This window comes from Furipterus horrens, unplaced genomic scaffold (genome assembly GCF_987537825.1).
Source record: "Furipterus horrens unplaced genomic scaffold, mFurHor1.1.pri manual_scaffold_4, whole genome shotgun sequence".
Taxonomy (NCBI): domain Eukaryota; kingdom Metazoa; phylum Chordata; class Mammalia; order Chiroptera; family Furipteridae; genus Furipterus; species Furipterus horrens.
Window position 1 is genome coordinate 154,369,317 of NW_028327174.1, and position 20,715 is coordinate 154,390,031.

At 42.2% G+C, this 20,715-nt stretch overlaps 1 protein-coding gene across 1 annotated transcript in view; it reads right to left on the reverse strand.

The window, feature by feature from the left end:
* The window catches only part of DOCK8 (dedicator of cytokinesis 8), a 206,887-nt gene that overhangs the window by 44,788 nt on the left and 141,384 nt on the right, over nt 1-20,715 (reverse strand). The window contains exons 23-28 of the mRNA XM_090274147.1: nt 20,363-20,458; nt 17,301-17,396; nt 10,815-10,964; nt 9,013-9,126; nt 4,962-5,117; nt 2,911-3,050 (exon numbers count right to left, since the gene is read on the reverse strand). Coding sequence (XP_090130273.1) covers nt 2,911-3,050; nt 4,962-5,117; nt 9,013-9,126; nt 10,815-10,964; nt 17,301-17,396; nt 20,363-20,458 — 752 coding nt within the window. The remainder of the gene's footprint in view (nt 1-2,910; nt 3,051-4,961; nt 5,118-9,012; nt 9,127-10,814; nt 10,965-17,300; nt 17,397-20,362; nt 20,459-20,715) is intronic.

Here is a 20,715-nt window from a genome sequence, read left to right on the forward strand (position 1 = left end):
GATGGAGAGTAACCAAGATGGTCTTAAACAATAAGGAGTGACCAGAATGCTCCTAAACAATGGGGTGACAATGTGAAAATCAAGCCAAACTGGGTGGAAGTGTGTACAGCTCAGAGACAGACTGCCTGTGCTCTAGTCCTGGGTCTGCTATTAGCATGATGTTTCAAAGTTCATCACGTTGTAGCACCAAGTGCTTCATTCATTTTTATTGTTGAACAATATTATATGACTACATGACATTTTATTTATCCACTGATGACATTTGGACTATTTCCCTTTTTGGAGTATTATGAGTTATGAATGCTGCTATGAAATTTGTGTATAAATTTTAGTGAGGACATAAATTTTATTTCTTTTGGGTATATACCTCAGAGTAGAATTATTGGATCATATGGCATCTATGATTAATCTTTAGAGGGACTGCAAAGTGTTTTTAATAGTGGCTACACCATTTTACCTTCCCAGCAAGAGTGTATGCAGTTTCCATATTCTGTTTGTCTACACTTATTACTATCAGCCTTTTTTATTAGCCATCCTAATGGGTCTGAAGGCGCTATGGATGGCATGTTTATGTCCTCCCCAAACTCACATGCTGAAACCTAATTCCCAAAGTGACTGTATAGGCCTCTGGAAGGGGATTAGGTCATGAGGGCAGAGCCCTTATAATGGAGACCCCAGAGAGCTCCCTTGTCCAGTTCTGCCATGGAAGGACACAGAGAAGGTGGGCATCTTGGAGCTAGGAAGTGAGTCCTCACCAGACACTGAATCTGCTAGCACCCTGATGCCAGGTTAATTTCCACATGCTTGAAAACACTATGGATTTAACAATGTGTGGACATTTGTGGACACCCCCAAGTAAAGGGGGTTGCAGGAGACCCATTAGAAACTGGAGTTGTGGCTTCTTTCAGGGGTCCAGGTACTAAGATGTGTCCTTCTGGCCCTTGCACCACTGATGGGCAGGTATTAGTGAGTCTATTAATTATCTTGGCAGCAAAAGGAGGTACTGATCAAGAGGAAGTATTATCACAGGATGAGATATTTCTGAGAGTTCAGTCCACATGGTAACGTTTGTCACAGTGTGTCTAATGACTTTTCGGGAGAGCAACAACCCAGAAATCAGGGATTACTGTGCTGCTAAAGGAGTGATACTCTTAATTAGTTACCCTCTGCGGGGTAGAAAAGGTAGGGTGTGTGTTGCTAGTAGAATGGCAGCAACAAATTTACAAGGAATCAAAATGGATGTCAGGGCTGTTTCTCCAGACATCCGACTAGAAGGGAAATGGGAAACAGAAACTACCGCGAATGTGATTAACGAGAATACTTTCAGAATCATGTAACTCAGCCCTATTAAAGGACAATTACAGTGTACATTTGTGTATGTGTGCGTGGAGGCAAGTTTCTTTGTGCTCAAGCCTCCTTCTTAGCACCTTATCAGAATGTGTCAGGCACTGTTGCTGTGGAGATTTATGTTAGTTACAGGCTGGGAAGTGCTACTGAGAAAATTAAGGAGTTTAGTTAGAGTTGAGAGAAGATGAAATTGAAGCCTTGGAAAATGAAGCTGGCTATGGATACACTCAGGACCTGAATTTCTGGAAGGAGGCAGAACTTAGAGCTAAGAACATGAGATTCCCCACACTCATTTACTAGGAGAAGGAGACATGCATTTACTTAGGCAATAACAGTGTGAGCAAAGCATGGAAGATATACTTGTCAATGCAGTTACACAAATGTGGATGTGCTCCTATAAGTTCCATGCAGAAATGTCCTGTTTCCTTCACTAAATTATAAGCACTTTGAGAGAACTTGAGAATTTCCAGTTAAACAAAAATCTGTAACATACGGCCACACCACCATTAATCAGCATACTTTTCCCCAGAAACTTCCTCAGCAGAGGAAGACAGACTGACAAGTCACAGAAAGAGGTTCCCCAGGCAGGGAGATGGCAAGGAACAGCTGGTGGTGCGGGGCAGGCTTAGGCGGTCGTGCCTCCAGATTCAGTTCTGCTATGTAATTTTGGGCAAGTTCCTTCCCTTCTGTGAGTCTAATCTAAACACCAAATTGCACCCCACTCCTAATGATCTGGGGATCTGAGTCCTTAAGTGGTGAACCCTGTGGGGGCAGCGAACGTTGTCTGTTTTGTGCGCTGATTCTGATATGTTCCAACACTCAACTGTGTTGGCCCCATGTAGGCATTCAGTAATTGTCGCGTAGAATGTAAAATATTTTGGAAGGCACTGTCTTCTTCTGTCAAATCAAATCAGGTAGGCATTGTTTTCTGATCACATAGGCTCATGGAACATCGGGAGAGAAGGAAAGAAGAGGGTGGACTACCATCCTCCCTGTCTGTTGACATTAAGGCTGGATACTGCCACATGCCTCTCAGTGATCAGGTTTATAAGAAGTTAAAGGATTTATAAGCCCTGGACCTGTGCCATCTCTTAGCTTGGGAGGGTCTCTTTGCAAGAAACCTTGCAAATCCGGACAAAGGGCAACTGCTTTCTCATTAGCAGCCACTTCCTTTGTCAGCAATGAGCCAGGTGGCATCTTGCTGCTACCTCTGTGTGCACACAGACCCCCCCCAGAGGCATGCGTTAAAAATGGCTTCATTCCTGAGGGGTTCACTAATCAAGCAGCTCTGGGAACCCTGCCACATAGCAGAACTGGTAGGTTCTTCTTAATGAAAAGTGGCTGGAAAATGCCGTTCTATGGTCTCTCTCCCTCCCCCATGCCTCTCCTCATTCCTGTGGGCACAGCTTTCTCAAAAGCTAGTGCTCTTAGTCTTTGGAACTGCTGAATGGCAAAGCTTTTCGCCAAGCATGAGGGGTTGAATTGCAAACTTTAGTAGGTAGCATCTTTTTCTTTCTTTTTGTTTTTTTGCTTTGAATTCCATTTTCAATGTCAGAAACGTACCCGTCCCCATCAGCATCCAGGGAAGCAGCCAGTTCAGTGAAGAGAAGCCCGGTGAGGAAGTGCTGCTGGCGGTACTCCGGAGTCAGATCAAACATGCTCGCAATCTTCTGGTCCTGGAAACTGGAGCAGGAGCTCGAGCTCTGCAGAAATGCAAGGGGCAGTTCTGTGAGTAACAAGAACTGGAATTAAGATCACAAGAGCTGGTATTGACTGAGCACTTGGTATGACCAGGCTTTGTAAGCACTACCCAGTGAGGTAGGTACCACTATCTCCATGGGACATATGAGGAAACCGAGATGTAGAGTGGTCACTTAGCTTTCCCATTCCCACAGACAGAGGACTGCCCATTGGGAAAGATGAAAAAAAAAAAGCAGCCAGGGTCCGTCACACAATGAGTATCACTTCCTTCCTAATCCACAGCTAAACCTGAAGCTCAAAAATTTAGGATAATTTTGGATAGGGGGCTGGGAACTGGATTCAATGCTGTAGCTGTGAGCAGGCAATTCCTCTCTGACAAACTGCCCCCTTTATAACAAACAGGCCCCTGTATACTGAGCTGCACTTCTAAACATGGTTTATGTACAGTGTCTAGGTTTTGCTGGTCTGGAAACTAGAAGTGGTGTCAAGTCAGGGAAGTAACAGATTGACCAGTCTTAGGCAGTCCCTGTGCCTAGGGGGCACACTTTATATTTCACTAAGAGAATCTAAAATGTCTCTGGAAATCCTTGACATTTTGCTACCTCCTTGGGGTAGTTAGAAGGGAAATGTAGGCGAGAACCTAGGGCAAAGTTAGCACATTTGGAACTGCTGCTTGCAAGACAAATCTTTCCTAGTTCACACTCATAGTCACATCGCTAATATCTGGCTCATGTCTTTGGGCAAGATTATTATTATTTTTAATTAACAAGACAAGTCTTCACCTTTGTGTTAGTATCAAGGAATAGGCAACAGAAATAGAACCCAATATTGAGAAATTCTACCTGCTTCTCTGAGCTACTGCTGTGTTCCCTATAAATGGAACGTGACTATAAAATAGCATTTCCTTAAAGTTTTTCTAGCGGACACTAATCCCTTGAGAAATCTATGAAGGAGCTACAAAACGTTTCTGGATCAAATCATTTTGAGAATCACTACTTATCACGCTCCTCCTCTCATTTACTCCTGCACATCTCCCCCGTGTATTACAATTTACATGAACAAGTTAGAGACTCTTGGATGACCTTCTGCAGAGAAATCTGTCAACATAGGGTTTCCAAAACTGATATGACTTTGGAATCCTGTATTTGCTTAATACCTCCTCAAATCATTTAGAATCTGGGGCCCAATGAACCTAACTTGAGAAACACTGTTCTATAAAAAATGACTGGTCAAAGTCCTATCTCTAAATATTAATACAAGTGTTACTCTTTTTGGAAGATCATGTCCAAGATTTGTTGGAAATATACTCTAAAAAAAAAAGGCCATTTGCTTAGTTTATAATGAGCTCTTTTCAGTGCTTCATAGTAAAATTATCTGGACTATGATTTGAGGTGGACTCATCTTGTGTTGAATTCCATTCTGTAACAGTATCAGCAAAAAGTTCTAAGAAAGTTCACATACATAATATCCATATTAAAAACCACTATTAGATTATTTTGGAATCAATATAAAGGAACCTGCTAGTCCATAAATTTTCTGGTGTTGGGGTCTAGGAAGAGTGAAGTGAGCAAAGGAGATTATCAAGCTAAAGTAAAAGATGATTAATATGTGACAAAGGAAGACATGTGACTTTTCTACAAATTTCTAGATTTCCATAGTTCATATGGAGTTCTTGCTCTACTTGGCCTCAGCAGGGACTCTGGAGTCTAGAAAGAAATGGATCACTTAGTATGTAAATGATTAGTTAGGTGGTACAACATTGCATAGCATACTTGTGTGTATCTGGATCAATTGATCTGTTTCAACAGCTTGGTTTTTCTTTTAATTAAGAACACCAGCCTTTATGGAATAAGCGACTGAACTAAGCTAAGGAAGTGAAATAGCTTGTATAATCTTTTCAGTCAGTTGATTACCTGGGAGGAAATGGAGGGGCAGGGAGATGCTGGAGAGGTGTCAGCATTCATGAAGAAGAGGTTCAGGTTGAGGTAGTGCTCGTGGCTGCAGAGGATTCTCAGGAACTCCAGCCTCATGGAGATGAGCATGGGAAGGTTGTTCAGCTTGGCTGACAGCTAGGAAGAAAAATGAGGTCGATGGAGTAGAAGTTGACAGACACAAAAATATCCTTTCACCCCAGAGGAAGGCAATCATTTTAATCAAAATGAATTACAGGGAGACCCAATAAGTTTTCCTCCGTTAACTGTTTCCCTTCATGATTCCAGCCTAACCACTGTCCAAAATGAGGATTCTTGTCCTGAATCCTAGCCTTGCCAAATCTATAATGCCGCGGCAAGCCTCTGCTGGAAGGAATCTGTAGGTATGTCTTTAGTGTAACATAATATAATTAATTTTACCAAAAACCCGACTGTGTCTGAGAAACTAAATGAAAGGAATTGACCCCACATGGTGCTACACAAAACTAATGGACTATGACTAGTTGACCTTAATGCCACAAGTGTTCTTTTGTAGTTTCTAATTAAAGACCCCAACGGGAAATTCTCAAACCAGTTCCCTGGATGGGAGCATCAAAGCACGTAGAAAGTATGTCCTCCCTGCAAAAAAGCCAAGGCGTTTGCTTCAAGGAGGGAGAGGAGGAAGTAGAGGAGAAAAACAGAAAGCTGAAAGAGTTCAGGGAAATTTTTTCTTAAACAAACAAACCATGAAATTAGCAATGAAAAGCTGACAAAGATGATAGTCTGGAAGACATCTCTTGCTTCCCCCCAGGAAAGCTGACAACTAAAGGACCCTGACTTAATGGGCTGTGACTCAGAGGCAGCTTCTCTTACAGCAAAGTAGGGAGAGAAGGGTTTTGATGGACCTTGAACCTCTCAATATATCATTATAAACACCCTCCTGCCTCAGCACAGGAAATCAATATCTCATCCTTACTAATGGACATGCCTCCTCTTTGTGCACTTTAAGATTAGTTTTATAAACTATATAATTTAAGTGAGCACATATTTTCTGCCATTTTAGAAGTCATTGTGTTGTGGCATTTTTGCCTGTAGAATCAATCTTTAGTTTTTTAGCTGAAACAAATGAATGCCATTATGTATTATGTAAAAAACAAACAAACATGTGACTTCTGTGTAAGAACAGTGAGCAGAACCCACACTCTTATCAGCGTGCATTGCTGGCTAATTTTAGACCAAAGGGGCCACCAGCAAACAGAATTGGTTAGAACTCGGGTCTGATGCTCATCACTCATTCACAGAGTTGGTGGATCAAGCCAGCTATCAGAATATGAATGCGTAAGATATTTGCACTTGCTGAGGTCACACTGTAGGTATCTTTCATAGTTCCCTTGAGACTTCATTAAAGACAGAAATTTCAGAAATAACTTCAGTGACGTTTAGAACAGAGTGAGGTGCAGTTCCTGAAGCATCTTCCTCAAAGGTCAGGACTGACAGCGGTAGACTCAGCAGCCCCGCCCCAGGGATGGGTGCCAACTTAGTGGCACATTGAAACACAGAGCAACTAAAAAACTAGGTTTTTCTATTGTTAGTGACTACTAATAAAAGACTAGGTTTATACTCATGGTCACAAAGTCTATAAATGACAGAAACCATGACAGAATGTTTGAATCAGGTTATACAAAACGATAAAATCAGAGGACTTTGGAAGAACAGGACTTCCCTCGGGTATGACGTTCATACTGTATCTAGATAGCTGGGATCAATGAATTACATCACCGACTGGGGTCAGTGACCTTTGTAGGCCTGTGTGCTACTCACTGTGCTAAGCAATATCCATGGAGGCCACCGGCAAACACAGAGAGTCAGAATGTTAAAACCTGAATCATCCTAATGTACTGTTATCCTTTCGCAGACCAGGAAGCTACTGTCCCAAATGCTGAAACCCAGTCACAGATGTGCTTAATGGCAACACTGGACTTAGCACACAGGTCTCCAGATTCCTAGTCTAAGGCTCTCTGGCAGTGGAGACTGGAAAGGGAGAAAAACAAGAGTAACTTAGAAATACACTCTCACTTAAAGGAAAAGGAAATGATTAAAAAGAGAAAGAGAAAATGAAGGGAAGAGAAAGGGAATAAGAGACAATAACGTGCATTTGCAGGGCTGGTACATATCTACTTTTGATTGTTTTATTTGCCTTTTGGTAATAACAACTGCCCACAATGAGCAATGACAAAGATTCTCTCTGTGCCCAAACTCAGGCTCCTCTGAGCTCTTTTTCAAATAGGCCAGTCCTCAGGTGTATTCTCAAGAGCCCAATTTTAGCAAAAATCCTGCTAAGTCAGTTTAGTCAAAATCCTCCACCCTTGATATCTGAGCACCCTTAATATATGAAGAAATAAATCTTCATCCCTCACCGTCCTCCAGATGGAGTTGATCACCCTGGCCTGCCTTCAGCAATAGTCCTGTTAGGTTCATTGAGCCAGAATCTTTCCTTAGCCCTGGCATTTCTTTCCTCTCAGTAATTATCCATCCACTCTGCTCCTTGGCTATAAATGCCCACTTTCCCTTGTATTCAGTGTGGAGCCCAGTCTCTCTCCATTACTGCAAAATCCCATTGCAGTGGTCCCTCTACCTCTCACAGCAGTGCTGAGTAAAGCATGCCTTGCTGTTTACAGGTGCCATAAATAATTTTTTTTCTTTAACAACAGCTAAACCTGAACTTACAGTGATGTTCTAGTATTTCCTTTCTATATATGATGTCTTGAAAAACAGATTGACTTCTATTTGCAATTCACCCAGTGACCTGGAATCCAAAGCTCCTGAGAGGGATGGTGAAGGGGAACGGCACATTGCCCACCACTCCAATCTGGTGGCATGTGGAACAGAAGACCCACACAAGGCCAGGAGGTCAGAGCGTAGCAGGTGTTGGTGCTCTGGGACTTCTGATGTTTCCTTAGGATTCTCTTTTTTATTAGTCAGCACCCTTACTAGGAGTTCTTGTAGAAAAGTCATGGTCTCTTTTGAGGGAAGGGCAGACCTTTTTATTTTACAAATGAGAAAATGAGAGCCATAGAGGTTGAGTGACTTATTTAAGGTCACTAAGGGATTACACACAGAGAGCCAGGCCTGGTAGAACAGGGTGATTAACCTGTTGTACCTTGGAGTTAGGCAGACGTGGCTCTTTTCTCCCGGGACAAGTTACGTTACTCCTCTAAACCTTAGCCTTATCGTCTGCAAGATGTTGATAATAACACCTTGCAAAGAGTAAATGAAATGATTTTTATAAAGTGCCTAACACAGTGCCTGGTGTAGAGGAAGAAACCAGTGGGGGTGACCATGGCTATGAAGGTGGAGGAGACGATGGTGGAGGTGGTGGGTGGCGGTGAGAGTGGCAGCGGAAGGTGAGGACAATGGTGGCAGTAGTGGCGATAGTGCAGATGATAGTGGTAGCAATGGCTAAAAGAGGATTATGAAAAGGAAGGAGTAGTAACAAGAATAACTGCTATTTATATTACTATCGTTGGGACAATCTGAAGCAGATGGTGAACACAAGAATTCCATTTAAAAATTTGGGGAGATGGCACTAATAAGATTCTTGGATTACAAAGTATTTGCTTTGTGCTCAATGAAATTCAGTCTCTTTTTTATTTTATCAGGGTTCTTTACAGTCAGAATTTCACAACCACAATTTAATTAATTACCCTAGTATGTGAAAAGAGACATTGTACTTTGAATTCTATATCTGGTCACAGATTGGATGCTATAGTCATGTAATTTCTGTTAAATATTAAATTGAAGAAAGCAGGTCATATCACTAACAAATTTCAATTTCCATAGATTGACTTGTTGACCCTTCAGTACTGGGTTGGTAAGTGCTCTAGGAATCCATGGGACCAGTGTGTCTAGGGATGTCTATGGCACAAAACTCAGAATGTACAAAATCCAAGCTGTCTAACTTGGCAATGAATAAGAGAGCACATCACACCGATGAGTGTGACGTCAGATGAGAAGAAACCAGGAACAACAAGGTTGTGTCTGAGGGGAGACTCACCTGGTTGCAATAATGTTTGATGAGGTTAAACACAAAGCCACGATCCATGAGTGAGAGAAGATCATACAAGAAGAAAGCCAAGCTAATGTTCATCTTTTCTGCTTGGTCATTTTCCTTTAAAACAAACGTACAAACACCCAAATCACTTTGCGATAAATCCTGATCATAAACTCCCAGGTCTCTGGTGGAAAAACTGGGAGAGGCAGGTCCTATTTTTATTGTCAGTGTTCCTCTGGGAGACACTGGACACAGCAGGTAACCCTGCAAAACTGGAGCAAATATAATTTAGAACTTAATTGATGGCATGAGTGTTAGGTTGAATCAATTAATTCTTTATCTACTGTTAATATTAAGGTACATTTACTTCTAGTCTTTTTTTCTACATGCATATTTATATGTATATAATTGAGCTCATTCTCTATATACAATGTTGGTCCTGAATGTTTTCATTCAATGTTACATAATAAATGTTTTCCTATATTCTAGTTTCTCTTTTTTCTTCATATGGCTCTACCATAATTTATTTGATTCTGGTAAGCACTGTTTTGGCAAAACTAACTTGAAATATATTGACTATCTTCAATGAAACAGATTCTTATAAGGATTGTTGTAGAAAATCAAATCAGGATAAAATAATCCATTTTTACCTAAGGATTTTTTTTTTCTGCAATTAGGCAGCATCCCCAGCCTAAACGAGGTCATGGTCAAACATGGTAGTGTGAACTCCTGCATAAACTGAGGCCAGGGTGTGGTTTTTACTATTTCACAGTGCTCATATCTACAAAAGGCTTTATAGTACTTCAGAGCAACCTGGGATTCACTTGTTCATGGTCACGTCTCCTATTCTCAGAATGATATATCAATTTTCTCTGACACTATTTAAAATATTTTCGTCTTGTGATGTTGTGCAGTTTGCCAACTTAGGCCAAGCTGATGAGCCACCAGCATGAATGAAGGCCTGATAAAGAAGTTCCACGGAATCATTGAGCAGCAAGTCCTCCCGCTCTCAGCATCCTCTACATGGGCCTCTCCTGAGGAGTATACATACTGTCTGGATATTCTGGCATAGATTTCAGTCCTGGTTTTGCTGCTAGCTGTGTGACTTTTGAAAAATTTACCAACCTCATTGTGCCTCATTTTTCATGCCTGCCAAAATGGAGATATCATTGCCCATGTCACAAAGTTTGCCATGAGAAACAACCAAGTGGTTATTTCTCCCAAGCACTTGGTACTAGACAAGTTCTTTACAATGACAACAGTATTCTAATGATCAGTGCTGCCTCAAATTTTATAGCTGCCTTTTAGAATTTTGTATTATTTCATTTTATATATTTAACTTCTTGTTTAAAATTTTTTTTAACCTACAAGAAAAGGTGAAAGGAGTACAAAGAATTCCTGTATACCCTTTAACCAGATTCATCAATATTTGACATTTTGTTAACATTAGCTTTATCATTCTATCTATGTAATTCTTTTCTGCGCCATTAAAGAGTAGGTTGCAAATATTATGCCCACTTACCCCAAAATGCTTCAGGGTGTATTTCCTAAAAACAAGAATATTCTTTCTCATCTCTGCATTGACACAATAATTTAAATTATTGCAATTCCATGTTGCAATTTCTTTATAGGAATCCCCCTGCCCCACCCCGGGGTCCCACCCAGTATAAAGTACAGCATTTAGTTGTCAGGTATAGTTACATTTAAGTTACTGTTTTAAGATGATGCTTATTTTTCTGATTATGAAAATAACATATGTCCAAGGTAAAATATTGAGGAAGTAAAGAGTAAAATGACACAATTACCTTTGGAGGCTTCACCAAAAGGGCTGCGATCTCCGAGGTGACCACATTAACAATAGTAGTTATGTCATCTTTGAAGCGGTCGGAAAAGCGAGTCCTCCGAAAATTGTCCTGTTTGTCTGTGTTGTGTACATACTGGGCCATGCTTTTCACCTACAGTGGGGACGGAGGAAATGTCAACATGGAAACTGGTGACCTGCCTGGACACTGTGGAAAAGGAGAAAAGACTGGAAGAAAAGCTCATTAACAATAGACTTTCTAACACTTTATTGGTGCTGGCTGTTGCCCAAGCAGGCCCTGGACTAAAAAATGCTCCTGACACACAAATGGTTACCATGGTGGCAGGAGGTGGGAAGGGTGTCCTCTTCTTGACCCCAAGTCAGGGGGCTTCCTCCTTGCTGCTGAAAAAGCCAGGAAGCTGCCTTCTTTAGCTGCTGTGTCAGCAGACTCCCCTTCTCTCAACCGCCTGCGTCAGGGGGGCGGACCTAGGCTGGGCTGCCTGAACCCCCGAGCTGCCCGTCCGTCCTAACACAGCACACTCCTGAGAAAGGGGGGTTATGAAACTGTTTCTGATGTGAACTGACATCATTGCTGTCCCTGCAACTCCAGTGAGGAGAAATGGGAAGAGATGTTCTTCCTACTTGATTTTAAATGGAAGTAGAGAGAACAGTTTTTTCCAGAAACAATTCTACAGTTTGCTAGCTGGGAAACTGACCACTATTTGAAACTTTGCCTCTAAGAGAAATTATGTCTTGAGTTCTGTAAGACTAACTTGTTTTATATATAATTTAAATATATGTATTTTTATATATTTATATATTTTAATTATATCTATATATTTATTTATATTTTATATTTGAAATATATATAGTAAAATAAAAACCTGTGTGTCAGTTGGTGATTGTATTATGACTAGCACACTACCAGCTCAACGCCTACCACAATTTAAAATCAAGATCATGCTTATGTTTTGGACATTTTCCTGGGACCAGGAGAGTGGTGGGTCCATACGACTCTCTTAGATACAGTATGAGGGTGTGTCTTGTCCTTGGTGGAATCTGCTCAGAGCTATTAGGAACAGTCTGATGGGCAAGACTGGGAGTTCTGGTGGTTGGGTGCCTACTCTCTGAGGTCATTTTCATGAATGTGTCCAGGCTAGTCAGAGAACTGCCACAAAAAGCAATGACTTGGAAGTTGAATCACCCACATTTGCCTTAAGGTGACCTCTTAGGTCAGGATTGGAGGAAGAGGAAAGAAAGACAGTTGTATCGGAAAAATGACCCCTACTCCCAAAGACTGTTTGGGAGAATTTCTTTGCACTAACAGCAGATTCCTGTTTCTAAGAATGCAGGACTGGCAATTTTCATCAGCACTGAGATGAACAGATATTTTCTAAAAAAGAAAGAAAGAAAAGGTAAATTACGAAGAGGAAAACGGGCAGATAAGCTTTATGTGTTCCATGTTTTAAGATAACATCATGGCCCGCTTGGGGAAGACCTAAGAACATGAAATCCTGAAGCCTGTTTCTTTTCGCTGCAAAGTTATTTTGGGTTCAGCACACATGGACATATCTGTACCCCACGGAGTCTCACCAAGTGGTGAGAGGACCCAATGAGGGGTGGGACCTGGACCCCATTTTGTCTGACAGTACTGTCTCTCATTATGCTAACAAAGGACCTAGGAAGACAAGGCCTCTTTGTTTGGCACTGCCCTACTCCTGATCCTGCACTGGCTATGCTATCCCAGCACCAGGCTTTTAGAACTCACTGTGGTATTTGGCTCCTGCCTGCTGAGCGTGGCCATCAACAACCAAATAAATAATTCTCACAGTACTGTATGTCCAACCAGTGGCCTCTTTCCAGACCCTCAGCAACTTGCCAGCCACTGTGTCCTTTGTATCTCTAAAGAGGTGCACCCAGTAGAAATATCAGTGAATACTTGGCCCATTATTTGTAGGGTGGGGTAAGGCAAGGAAATATTTTCCCCCATATTGGCCTTTGTGACCCATTCAAAGCAGGGTACCTCTAAAAAACACCTTGGTGCAGAAGTTCATGTCCTGAGTAAACTAGGTCACCCATTTACTGCTGGGTTCCAAAAGTCTGGCTCAGAGGTTTACAGAAGTAAGGGATTTATTCATTAGCAAGCGTGAAACTCACAAAAGGAGTGTGTTCAAAATCGCTAATGCCAAAGTGGTTGTTCATTACCGCTGGGGCATGAACAAAACTGAAATGTGTTAAGCCCCCCAGGTTGTTGACTAAGTGCAAGGAGGCTGTCCTTTCATTCTTGTCAAGCTTCTTGGGCAAAATAAAACTGTCTTGGTTGTTATTATTATATTATATTATTATTATCTTTAATCCTTACCTGAGGATATGCTTAATGATTTTAGAAAAAGGGGAGCAAGAAAGAGGGAGAGAGAGAGAGAGAGAGAGAGAAAGAGAAACATCAGTGAGACAGAGAAACATCAATGTGAGAGAGAAACATTGATCGGATGCCTCCCACATGCACCCCAACCAGAGATCGAACACACAATCTGGGTATATGCCCTGATTGGGAATCAAATCAGTAATCTTTTGCTGTATGGGATGACGCTCCAACCAACTGAGCCACCCAGCCAGGGCTTGTCCTGGTTTTTAAATAACTCCTGGGCATCCATAAAGCAAATGCACAAACAATGCATGGAAGACTGGGTGCAGTTTGAGATCGGTTTCCTTGCAAAGTTCTGGCGGGGGCTGACATTCTCCATCTGCCTCCACCTTATCCCTTTGATCCATTTCTTGCCTTTTTCTGCCTGTCTCTGAGCCTTGAGAAGCTGATCTCTGTAGACTACATCTCTCAGGCCTCCTTGGACTTTTAACTGAGTGAGGTTGGCCAATGGAGCCACCAGCAAGGGATAGAGGAGAATAGAGGTCCTGGTATTTATCTATTCCACGACCCTCATTCCCGCCACACACAGCACAGTTCCTGGCAGTGGCAACATTTCTCTAAGACTCCAGCTTCTGTCATGGGGACCTTCTCCTCCACCTTACTTTCTCTAGGCCCCAGTTACAGTGCTCCATACCTGTGCTTCCTGAGAGCCAGAATAACAGCGTCCAGCACTGCTGCTCCCTGTGTGCCTCACCAACCCTTATTTGCTTCTGTAACCTTATGTTCACCCTGGGGAAAATCTGGCCAATAAATGCTTTTCAGTTATCACTTGTGAGTAATGCCAACGCTTTCTTGTCAGGACCTCGACAGACTTAGGCTATAACATGCAGAGCCCTGGGTAATGGTGTCTTGGGTGATCTGAATGCTGACCGGCCCCCTTTATGTGCGCAGATTACCAAGAGCTTTCTTTCCAACTATTGCATCTGTTTAGCATAAGAGATTCTTAGAGGGAAGAAGGACTATCAGCTTTAGCTTTTGCTTTCTGTCCTGGACTCACCAAGTCCCAGTAAATACATGTGCAAGATCAAAAGCAAATTTCACCTTTTCCATGGTTCTTAGCTCCCTGCAGTTAGGGGCAGCAAAGCGGTACTGACGAAGCCTTGGGTGGACCTGGAGACTCCTCCTATGGCCACACCCTTCCTTGAACCCTGTCTGTAAATCGGGGATGACAGAAAACTCCGCTTCAAGGTTGTTTGAAGATGAAATAACACTTAAAACTGTGCCTGGCACAAACATAGTAAAATGTACAACACATTTTCGATGTTATTATATTCCTTTCTCAGGGATGCCAGCTCTCAGTAGAATTATACAAAGGACAGAGCCATTGTTCTACATATAGAATGTCAATGTGCCTTCATACAAGAGCTCCAGGATGTCACGTGGAGTGGCCTAGCCCTGCTGAGTTCCTTCTGATTGGAGGTGGAATAATAATTGCAGCATAATTAGAGCTGACTTCTGCATGTGGCCAGTATGCTTTGTAACTTTGACCTTCCAGGGAGAGGCAAATGGCAGAGAAATAGAACCTGGAGTAGAATGTTCCAGAATTGAGGCTCTGCCCCTCACTGGCTGAGAGGACTGGGAAAACGCCTGCTTAGCCTGTGTGTCCTGTGTGTGCAATGGGGATAATCCTCAGGGTAGCCCTCGCATAGGGCTTCACTGAGGTTTCAAGGACGTATGCAGGAGCCCCTACAGCTGCTACTGGAACCCTCACAGAGCACAGTTTGAGACCAATATTCTAAGAGTTTGGTTCTCCAGTGTAACAGCTGCAGTGCTTAGAATACACACCTATCGAATAACATCCAAGAATGGTTAGGTGAAGTGTGTGTTTACATATGTGTGCATGTGTGTGAGGAAATGACAATACATCTTTATATCGAGATACTACTTTCCTATGAAGGACTTCTTTTCCCATGAGATTCTACAATATCAAATTTAGTTTTTGCTTCTTACTTTTTAAAAGAACTTGCAGTATGACAAATGAGTTCAGTTTGAGATCATTTGTATGCATTATCTACAGAGGATTATGATCCAAGTGCATCTTCTTTATGGAGAAACATGATTGTGAGTGGGATGGGTAGGTAGAAGCAGGATAGACGGGGCATGAAGTGTTGATTTTGATACTTTTCATGCCTCAAGAAAGAGTTTAATGGCCAGTCCACTTGCTGCCAGAACACGGAGCTCATGTGTCACTGCTAACGTCATTGCTTTGAGACCTGTGAGCTGCAGCCATCCCCTTCATCAGTGTGGCTTTTAGAATGTAAAACGCTGGTCCTGGCTGGGTAGAAAGACCCTTAGCTTTGTTTAGGCCTCCGAGCAGAGGTGGCGGGGACTAGCAGATCTTCAGTGTACTTGGAAGTCACCCAGGAAGGCACGACAGCAGGTTAATGTACACTGCTGGCTTCCACCCCTCCTCATTGCGTTCTAGGGAGAGTCGCAGGAGTCTGCTTCGTTTTTGATAAGCACCCCCAGGTGATTCTGTTGCAGGGATTTGAGACTGAACTTTGAAAAGACACTTCTCTAGCAAAACCTATCTTCAGCTGGGGGTTGGAACTTGGTGAAACTCTCAGGGATTTGAATCCTAGATGCATTTCTGTGGCATGGGCCTGAGGTTTTTTTGTTTGTTTGTTTTAACCCTATTGTACACCACATCCCATTTCCACCCCAGTAGTGTTTTATTTTTGTATCCTTTGACCCTCTTGTTCTCTATGTGCTGTTATTCAGTATTGTCCCCTGTTTTTTAGGCTTGAACATACATAGATAAACTAGAGATCAGATGAAAATCTTACCATCTCTCTCTAAACAAAAAATTATCCACTTAATGTCACAGGAGAAAGAACCGTGTAAATATAAAGCTAACTCTATCACTAAATATCAACCCACCCTTAATTCTAGCGCTGCTAATTGTCTACATTTTTATGTGGTTGGTGTCTGTACTTTTATACCTTTTTCACTTAACATCATTTCACAATGCATTTCCATTTATCAACAAAACAGTTATTCTTATTATTGGCTTTATGGTAAAATCTTTTCATTTCTAGTAACAATTATACAAAATACAGGTTTCCTATTATTCTCTTTATTTTAAATTTAAGGACTATGCTGTACTTCTGCTGTTTTTCTAGAGAACTGATAGAAGTTGTGGGGCAAACTGATTTACAAGCTTCATATTTTTTTCCAACAAATATTAGTTGGTGCTTGTATGATACCAAACCATGTGCTAGAGATAGGATACACCATAGGGACTAGAAATAGGACAACTGGGAAGAGAGACTTTAATCCTAGAAATCTAATACAAAAGACAGGAAAGCAATTAAAAATTGTGTTATGTGCTAGAAGGGAAATAAAGTGCTTCACAGGAGAATAATAGCGTGCAAGATGTATTACAGTATCAGGTGGTCAGACAAGGCCTCTTGGAAGTGGTGACGTTTAAGCTGAAACTTAAAGAGAAGAATCAGAAAAATATGTGCATGGGAGGGATGAAAGGTGGGGAGGGGAGGTGGCTCAAAAGGCCTTGGCATCTTCAAGGAGCCATAAGGGGAAAATGTAATTGAACAAGGCGCGTAAAGCGTGAGATGAGTCAGTTAGAGATGGAGGGAAACAGAATTACACGAGGGCTTTATGGGCCATGACAAGAAGGTGCGCTTTATTTCCTGTGCTCTGAAAATCAATGAAGGGTTTCAAAGAGGAGAGGGACTATCTGTTCAGTGCTGGGAGCCCTGTGGAGAATGGCTACCAAGGCAAAGCTGCGCGCAGGCAGGCCGAAGGGGACTGTACTGCAGGAGGCACCTGAGAGGTGAGGGTGGCGTGGCCAGGTGGCGGGTGGTGAGGAGGGTGAGAACCAAGGTATTGGAGGTAGATGTTCAAAACAGAATCAGCAAGACTTGGTGGAAGACAGGTGGAGAGGTGAAGGAGAATAAGATTTTAAGTCATGATGCCAGGTTTTCAGTGGGAGCAACTCGGTGGATAAAATGGCAGTTCCTAATATAGACCAAACACTTCATTGTCTTTCTGCAATGTGCTTTTCATGCCCTACTGAGCATAGATGCAAACATGCAAGAAACTCACCAGAAGCTCAAAGAAGAACCAGGCGTACTTGAAGACTGTTTCTCTCACCATTCCAGTGCTGACCACCATCTGCAGGGCAAGCTCCTCGTGGAAGTGCTAGATGACAAACATACACAACAAACTACATTTGTGTAATGACAGTCTGCAAGGACAAATGCTTTATATTCCAACACCTCTTTAAAAAAAACTATTGTAATAGCCTGTTAGTTGCTGACATGTGTGTCCTGGATGTCCTAGACCACTAATGGATGGCAAGGTCAATGCTGATGGAACCTGAGCTGGGAGAACATTTGGGGCAGGTAGGAGAAGGTTGGTGGCGGTTCACACAGGAGAGCTAGGTTGGCAGAACTGGCCTCAGAATGGACGTGAACCTGCATTCTGGGGTGGCAGTCAGAACTGGGGCCGTCTGTGTCCTTCCTTTCAGATCCTGCAGCAAACCCTCTGTGCAAGCCATTCCTCTCTTTACTCTCAGTTTTCTCAACCATAAAATCTGTTGTTGGTTGGTAGCAATGGTTCTCAAACCTGAATGTGCATCAGGATCCCCAGAGGGCTTGTGAGGACCCATTGGCTGGGCCCACCCACAGAGTTTTGGGTTCAGACTCAGGAAGTCTGGGGCAGGACCTGAGAATTTGCATTCCTAAGTAGTTCCGGTTGGCACTGCTGGTCTGGGGACCTCTATTTGAGAACCAATGACTAGATGGTATCTAAGCTCCCTTCCAGATTGGACAGCTCTCGTTTTTATATCCCACTATGGCTTTGCGGGAAACGTGATGAGTTCAGCTTACAAGCAGATCCTCTGCATTAAAACGTATAGTGGTAGCAGCCTGAACTCACAATTTATAAATTCTGACATCCCAGAGTCAGATGCTTGAAAATTCCTCAGCTCCGCTTTACATCTGCACTTCCCTTCAGGTCATCTGACTGCTTGATAGCAAATGTAGCAGACGGTAATTTTTACACCTTCTATACCTTTCCCATTCCCCACTCCATCTGGCTACTTGTGAATGCTCTTGACAAGAGTTCTGATGGGAAGCTGTTTGAGACTAAAGGTAGGGCGACCAACTCATCTCAGTTTGCCTGAGACTGTCTTGGTCTTAAAATGAAAGCCCTGCATCCCAGGGACACCCCCCGCCTCAGTCCTAAGAAAACTGGGAGAGTTGGTCATCATAACTAATGGACATTTTCTATGGATTTCATTTATCTAATGACCACAAAATATAGAATAAAGGCAGATGAACTAATTTTTTAATTGTTCTGTGGGTAAGAAAGCCAAAACTATTTCAACAGCCTAATATCCCACCCTAGGGTGCTGGCTTATGTGACAGATAAGTTTTAAATTCCATGCCTAAAGCAAAAACTTGACGTTAACAAAGATTGCCCTTAACCAATCTTTAAATCACCCACAATGTATAGCATGCATGCAACCCAATTTACTAATTCTTATGTATATTAAAATTTGAGTAACTCAGCTAAATGAGAAATCTATTTATATGCAGCTGTCTGGGGAGTCTAACTATTTCCATCCCCAGCTGGTTTTGGTAATGGGTGGTAAATGTGGAAGATTCTCAATGGGTTCCACTTCATTCTCCCAGGTGAGTCAAGCCTTTATAATCTTAATGCATGTTAATACATTTGTTTGCTTTTGGGAGTTTTTAGTGAAGCGTTCCCATCTGCAAGAGGAATGATGCTGAGTGTTAATCTAGCAGGTGGTCTAAGTGTGCACATGATGTAACTTGGCTACACACGGCTCTTCCCACTGCAGGAAAGACAATGCTCCATCAGCTTCAAAGGTAACCTCTGGAAAATAGGTCAGTATGATTGCTGGTGTCTTATGGCAAGAAGAGATTAGAGAAAGGTTAATGGCTTCTTAAAGTAATCTATGCTTATTACTTGCTCCTGAGGTTATAGAAAATAGCCAAGCAGCTAAACTCTTTTTGTTCAGCTAGGAAAGAAACACATTGGCTGAATGTCCCTCTGAAATCAAATGATTTTCTTCTGGTCATTGAGATGGCCCAAAACCAAGTTAAAACAAAGTAATTGCAAAACTAAATAATGACTTCCCCTGGAAACAATCAGGCCCTGCCTTGAGGTTGTCAGTCTATAGGAAAAACCATGGTTTTGAGAAGGAACATGGTACCTGTAACCAGTCACTGCCAAGCACAAAGCTAAGTTTTAGAGCAAGTGAAAAAATTTTCTCAGTAACTACCCATATATCCTTTCATTTCTTTTATAGTTACCTCCTGGTACCTCTCCCCAGATTTACAGTGCCCAGTTTACTGCAGTGTGCACCCTTCATGGCCCCTGGGTGCTTGATTTCCCCTCACCCAGTCTCAAGTGAGCTACACTGAGGTTCGCTTCTTCCCTAATACGCATTTTCCTGAGGTGTCAGCTGTTGCAAATGACTCCCATCTTAATAGAGGTCTTGAAATACACTCAAGACCTTAACTTTAGTAGCTACCATGATGGCAAAACTTGGGTACATGGTGGAGAAAACTTGGGACAGACAGCTTTTTTCCCTGCCACCTCTTAGACCACACAGACAGTGGAGAATTTTGCTAATCTAAGAGGTCTGGTGAGCAGTTTAATCCTTGTAAAGTCTCTGAACTCATAGAAAAGGTTGATTAGAAAGAATTACAAGGAAGCATTTCATATTTCTTTGACATATGTAATATTAAAATAAATAATACCTAATTATTTCCATTTACTTTTGTCAAGGATGAATTCAACTAAAAAAAAAAAAAAAGCTAATGCAGTGGTTCTCAAAGTGTGGTCCCTGGACCAGCATCAGCTGGGGGCTTATTAGAAATGCAAATTCTTGTATCCCACTTTAGGTCTATTAAATCAGAAACTCTAGGGATAGGGCCCAGCAATCAGTTTTAACAAGTCACCCAGGTACGCCTGATACTTGGTCAGTTGAAGAACCACTGAGTTAATAGGTAATTACAGGTCAAAAAATGGGGGACAGGGACAGGGCCCCAAATGTCTGTGTGTGAGTGTGAGTGTGAAGGGGGGGGGGAACAAGGCACCAGCAAGTATTACCCTCACACTGCCCTGTTCAGTACCTTTTTGCTGGCTGCCCTTGGGGCTCCAGTTGCACTTGGAACATCATTATTGCCAGAGCCATAGTAAGACATCCGGTTGCAGTTGCGATCAGCCATCTGAAATACACAAACCATGACTCAGCAGGCAACTGACAGCGGTTCACTGGAAAGATGAACCAGTGGCCTGGAAATCACAGCCTCAAAATTAATTTTTCATGTATTTCCCACTTATACCATGGTTACGAAGGTGAAACAATTGTCATACATGAATATAACACAAAGCAAAGAAGGTGAAGTTACATCTAATCCTACTTCACCCATAGTGAAACCTAGTTAAGTACCGCGGGTGCTAACAGTCCCTTCAACAGTCTCAG